The 5,551-nt window shown below is 57.8% G+C and overlaps 1 protein-coding gene across 1 annotated transcript; it reads left to right on the top strand.

The window, feature by feature from the left end:
- The first annotated feature begins 468 nt into the window (after window positions 1-468).
- On the top strand, window positions 469-3,485 carry BHLHE41 (basic helix-loop-helix family member e41). Its single transcript, XM_082498277.1, has 5 exons — window positions 469-707; window positions 963-1,026; window positions 1,327-1,434; window positions 1,695-1,806; window positions 1,936-3,485. The coding sequence occupies exons 1-5, from the start codon at window positions 646-648 to the stop codon at window positions 2,976-2,978; spliced, it is 1,389 nt and encodes a 462-aa protein (XP_082354403.1). The 5' UTR covers window positions 469-645; the 3' UTR covers window positions 2,979-3,485.
- Window positions 3,486-5,551: the final 2,066 nt, after the last annotated feature.

The raw sequence follows: 5,551 nt of genomic DNA, 5'->3' as shown, positions 1-5,551 counted from the left end.
GGGCACGTTTTCCACGGGCGGGGCTCCTCCCCAGACATAAATAAAATAGAATAAAAATAATAAAAATAATAAGACTGCAATAGTAACGGCAGTAACGATGGCGATGATAATGACGGCGGCAATAATAACAGCAATAACACGGGGGAAAACCGGTGTCTGGCAGGGCGGCCCCGGGGCGGTGGGGACCCCCCCCTTCATTTCCCCGCCCCCCCTCCCCTCACCGGTCCCGCCCGCCCCGCCCCCGGCCCCGCCCCCCCCGCCCGCCCGGCGCGCGCCGCACGTGAGCCGGGTGCGGGGCTGGCTGGCGGCGCGCGTGCCCCGCGGGCAGGCACGGCACGGCGCGGCGGCGGCGGCGGGTGCAAACTCGCGGCGCGGCGTGTGCTGCGGGCGGGGAGCGGGAAGCGAGGCGGGCAGGGGGGAGGCGGCGGGGGGGGGGGGGGGGGGGACACGACGGGGACACACCACACACACACGCAGACAGACAGACACACACGACACGAACCGGCGCACACTTTCGCCACTGCACGGGAGAAGGGGGGACGGAGGCTGCATGTGCGCAGCGTCGCTGGCGGATCTCCCAAGACTGGTCTCGGCATCCCGCAGGCTCCGTCGAAAGCAGCGGCGACACATCAGGCGCTGCCAGACATGGATGAAGGAATCTCCCGCTTGCCGGAGAGGCAGCTCCTGGAGCATAGGGATTTTATAGGGTAAGGCGCCAGGGCGGCATTCCCACCCCCGTCTCCCGACTCTACGACGGCCTTTTCGTCTTCTTGAGGAAAAGTGCGGCGGGAGCGCTGGAAGCGGAGCCGGCGGCTGCCGGCGGTGCGCGGGGCTCGCCGCCCTCGGCGGGCGGAGGCGGGCGGTCCCTTGCCCGGCCCTCCGGCTCTGTTTGCCCACTCGAGGAGGTGCCGGGCTACCTCTCGCTCTTGCCGATGCCGGATCTTTTGTGTTTTTATCTCCAGGCTGGACTACCCTTCCCTGTATATGTGCAAACCCAAAAGAGGCGTGAAGAGGGACGAGAGCAAGGTAGGAGTAAGTTTCTGGGGCTCTTCGCGCTTAAGCGCTTAATTGGGGTTCGCTGCATTTTACAGCGCAGCTTCACTCCCGAGAGCATCCCCGGGGGGGGGGGGGGGGGGCTGCGCTTTTAACTTTCCCCCCCTCCCCCGAATTGCGAGCGGGTTTACGAGCGAGCTGGCCCGGCGGGGAGAGCGATGCCTTGGCGATAATTTGCGCGGCATGTGGTCGGTGTGACATTTGTTTTGGTTTTGATCGTCGTTCCGAGGGGACTCTGTCTAACGCTTGGCTTTTCCGGATTTTGCTAATTAGGAAACGTACAAATTGCCACATAGACTGATAGAAAAGAAGAGGCGAGACAGGATTAACGAATGCATAGCCCAGCTGAAGGATTTACTGCCCGAGCATCTGAAATTGACGGTAAGGTGCAGAGGAGCCGAGATGTACGCGCAGATGCAGGCGCCGGCAGCCTGCCCGCTGCGCAGCCCCCGGGGCGGCGGGGGCGGGGGGCGCGGGACGACGGGCCGCCTGCCTGCCCGCTCGCCCGGCTGCGGCGGCGACGGCCCTGGCCGTAACGCCCCTCGGGGACCAGTTTCCCCGAAGTTGCGGAGGCGGTGTTTGGCGGTGGCCAAAGCGTGGCGGGAGGTAGCCGAGCCGCCCCCTCTCCCTTGCCTTTGCAGACGCTGGGACACCTGGAGAAAGCGGTGGTGCTGGAATTGACTTTGAAACACTTGAAAGCGCTAACAGCCTTAACGGAGCAGCAGCACCAGAAGATCATCGCTTTGCAGAACGGTAAGCGGGCCCCGGGGGGCGGGGGGACGCCGCCGCAGGGGCGCAGCGGGGGCGGGCGGGGGGAGGCGCGGAGCACCCCACGCCGGAGCCGCGGGCAAACCATGTCCCCTCTCGGTCTCCCCCCCGCAGGGGAGCGGTCCATGAAGTCTCCCGTGCAGGCCGACCTGGACGCCTTCCACTCGGGCTTTCAGACGTGCGCCAAGGAAGTGCTGCAGTACCTCTCCCGCTTCGAGAGCTGGACCCCCCGTGAGCAGCGATGCGCCCAACTCCTCGGCCACCTGCACTCCATCTCCTCGCAGTTTCTCCCTGGCCCCCAGCTCCTCTCCCCGCCGCCGGGCCCCCTCAGCAAGGGATCGTCCTCCTCCTCCTCTTCTTCCTCCCCGCCCGCCCCTCCCTGCGCGCCGGGCCAGAAGCCGGAGGGCCAGGCTAACTGCGTGCCCGTCATCCAGCGGACTCACGTCGCCGAGCTCAGCGCCGAGACCGACACGGACACGGACAGTGGTTACGGCGGGGAGGGCGAGGCGCGCCCCGAGCGCGGCCCCGCGGCAGCGGCCGGGGGAGCGCTGCCCGCCCTGGCCATCAAGCAGGAGCCGTCGGGGGACGAGGCGCCCCCCGCGCCCAAGCGGCTGAAGCTGGACCGCGGCGGAAGCCCCCTGCCCGGCCCGCCGGGGCTGGCGGCGCGGGGCGCCGAGGCGGCGGCGGCGGCGGCAGCGGCGGCGGCGCTGGTGAGACCCGACGCCGCCCTGCTGGGCTCGCTGATGGCCCTGGGGGCGGGCGGCGGCGGGGCCCCCTTCGGACAGCCGGCGGCGGCGGCTCCTTTCTGCCTGCCCTTCTACTTCATCTCCCCCTCCGCCGCCGCCGCCTACATGCAGCCCTTCCTGGATAAAGGCAGCCTGGAGAAGTATCTTTACCCCGCCGCCCCCATCCCGCTCCTCTACCCGGGCATCCCGGCCCAGGCAGCCGCCGCCGCGGCCGCCGCCGCCGCCTCCTTCCCCTGCCTCTCCTCCGTGCTCGGCCCCGCCGAGAAGGCGGCCGCCGTGGCCGCCGCCGGGCTGCCCCCTGCGCCCCACCTCCCGCACCCCTTCGCTGCCGCCGCCGGGCTGGCCGCCGCCGAGCCCGGCGAGGAGGCCGAGCCCGCAGCCGCCGAGGAGCCCGGTGTGGAGGGCCCGTGAGCCGCCGCCGGCCGGGAGCCCGCAGGGGCTCCCCGCCGCCGCCGCTACCCTCCTCTCGGACCGGGCGCCCCCCGCGGCGGGAAGGGGCCGTCGGGCCGGCACCTGCGCCCCCGGTTTCCTACGGAGGGCAGGGCTGTGTCTGCAAGGGGTCGCCGGGGCCGGGCCGCGCGGTGCCGGGAGCTGGCGACCGCGGGGTGTCGGTACCCGGGCCCGGGGAAGCGGCCTCCCCTGCGGGGAGCCAGCCCCGCGCCCCGCTGCCCAGGCGGCTGGTCCCGGCGCTGCCTCCGCGGTTGGGCCGTCAAGGATAAAATTTGCTACTCAGTATTTTTTTAATGTTTGGCTTTATAAATGCGTAAGAGTGTTGAGAAGAAAAAAAAAAAGAAGAAGGAAGAAAAAATAGTAAGGATGCTCTTTTTTTTCTCTCTATAGGGTAACTTAAATGTTGCACCTTATTTGGAATGGGTTTATACAGCGTCCCTAAGTCCCACTTAGGGACTTGCACTTGTTGTCCGGGGGACCCGGGTGGGTTGGGGGTGAGGGCGGGGGCGGAGGGGCGACCCCAGCATCTGTGCTAGCACTTTATCGAGAACCGGAGCGAGGAGGGACGGACCCTGAGCCCAAACCTGCAGTGCCTTGAGCACCCGGGGACGCCGCTGGCTCCAGCGAGTTTTGGGTGTGCAAGGGAAGGAGGGTCAGACCCATTATGTCACCTTGTGTTTATTTTATATATATATATTATTATTATTATTATTTCGGCAAAGGTATACAGGTGTGGCAAGTGCATTTGTTCTCACCCTGTCTTTATTTAATACAGTATGTTCCCAAGAGATTTTTTTTTCCCCCGAACCTTGCTGTATAAAATGAATGTTTCTGCACTGAACTACAAAAAGAACACCACCACCGCCCCCCCCCCCCCCCCGAAAACACAGAGCAACTGGTCAGCCTGAACTCATTTTACCCTAAATTCCGAATGACACAAACTCGAGGCCATAGGTAAACACCTCACTGCGCAATCGGAAACGATTATACCAGTTAGGGTAAGTTTCCTGTATGGGTTCTCCCCTCATCCCATGCTCAAATATCGCGATTTCCCTTTCTGGAGACAAACCAGACGCCAGATAATCACACAGATAAAGCTTTTATAATAAGGCTTAAACCAAGACCTTGCCTAGATATTTTTAGTTTGTTGCCAAGGTAGCACTGTGAGAAATCTCACTTGAATGTTATGTAAGAGGTGAGACACAACAGCCTGGTGAGGAGTGAGTACGTCTGTCCGGGGTCTGTCCGTCCGTTTGGTGCATCTGCTGCTGCTGTTGCTACTGTTTGCCTCAAACGCTGTGTTTAAACAACGTTAAAAAGAAAAAAAATCTTACTAGCCTCCAGAGTGGCTGTATGTAAATAGTTGTTAATACATCCAATTAATGATGTCTGACATGCTATTTTTGTAGGGAGAAAATATGTGTTAATGATATTTTGAGTTAAATATCTTTTGGGAGGATTTGCTGAAAAAGTTGCACTTTTGTTACAATGCTTATGCTTGATACAAGCTTATGCTGTCTTAAATTATTAAAAAATAAATCCTGTCTGCAAGAAACCAGCTGGTTTAGAACAGTTTAGTATGTGATATATTAGAAATCAATCTTTATATTCAGTATTTTCCAGCACTCCATGAATTCTATTATCTAAATATTTCCACACTATTTTGTGATTAAAAAATTCTTACTAAGGAATAAAAACTTTAATACACAAAATGGGGTTGTCTACTAATTAAGAATGTTATGATAATACATAATAATGGGTGCATTCAGCTTCAAAATGTATGATTGTGTGACTGACGATAATAATTTAATGCCTTTTCACATTTTTAATTTGAATTTGCTTGGTTTCCTTTAACTCACTTTAGCAAACTCTGAAGATATGCGTGTTTCACAAAGCAAAGCATAAAGCATGCACGTGGAACATATGTGTTTCTTTTGGACATCTACTTTTTTCCCCTCTTCTTTTTGCAAAACATTAATCTGTAAAATCGACACTTTACAGCTCTGGCGCTGCATGGGAGCTATCTTTGTTCACCGTGAGCAAACTTTACAATTTGCCTGACAATCTAATGACGTATCATAATCTCTGGAGGAATAATGTATGTCCCATCTTGGAAATCCTCTAAGAAAATTGAACATTTGGTGAGAGGGGGGTGGAGAGCAGGAGGGGGAAGAGTGGTGGAAACAGGTAATTCATAGCATGGAAATGTAACACCCTAAAGACTTCTGCAGATTTAATATTTGAGCTGCAGATCACCTTTTCATTCAAAAATTCTTCCTGTTCCAGAGAAATAAAATTAAGAAAACCCTCAAACAGTAGCCAATGTTTATGTAAGAGAAATACAAAGGAAGCGTTTCGTGCTCCCTCTACTGGTTCTTCAATACCAATGACTGTACTGGCAGCTACACTGACAATGAATGTAGTTGGAACACAAATATAATAGAAAACTTTAAGACTCGTGTTGGTTCCAGCAGTCCCTTAAAATATAGGAGGAATTATAAATTTGGTGAAAAATAAGCGCTGCTTTTAACCTG

This window comes from Vanellus vanellus (genome assembly GCF_965231255.1).
Source record: "Vanellus vanellus genome assembly, chromosome: 1".
In the NCBI taxonomy this organism is placed as follows: Eukaryota; Metazoa; Chordata; class Aves; order Charadriiformes; family Charadriidae; genus Vanellus; species Vanellus vanellus.
The sequence above is the reverse complement of the archived record's forward strand: the minus strand, read 5'-3'. Positions and strand labels throughout refer to the sequence as shown.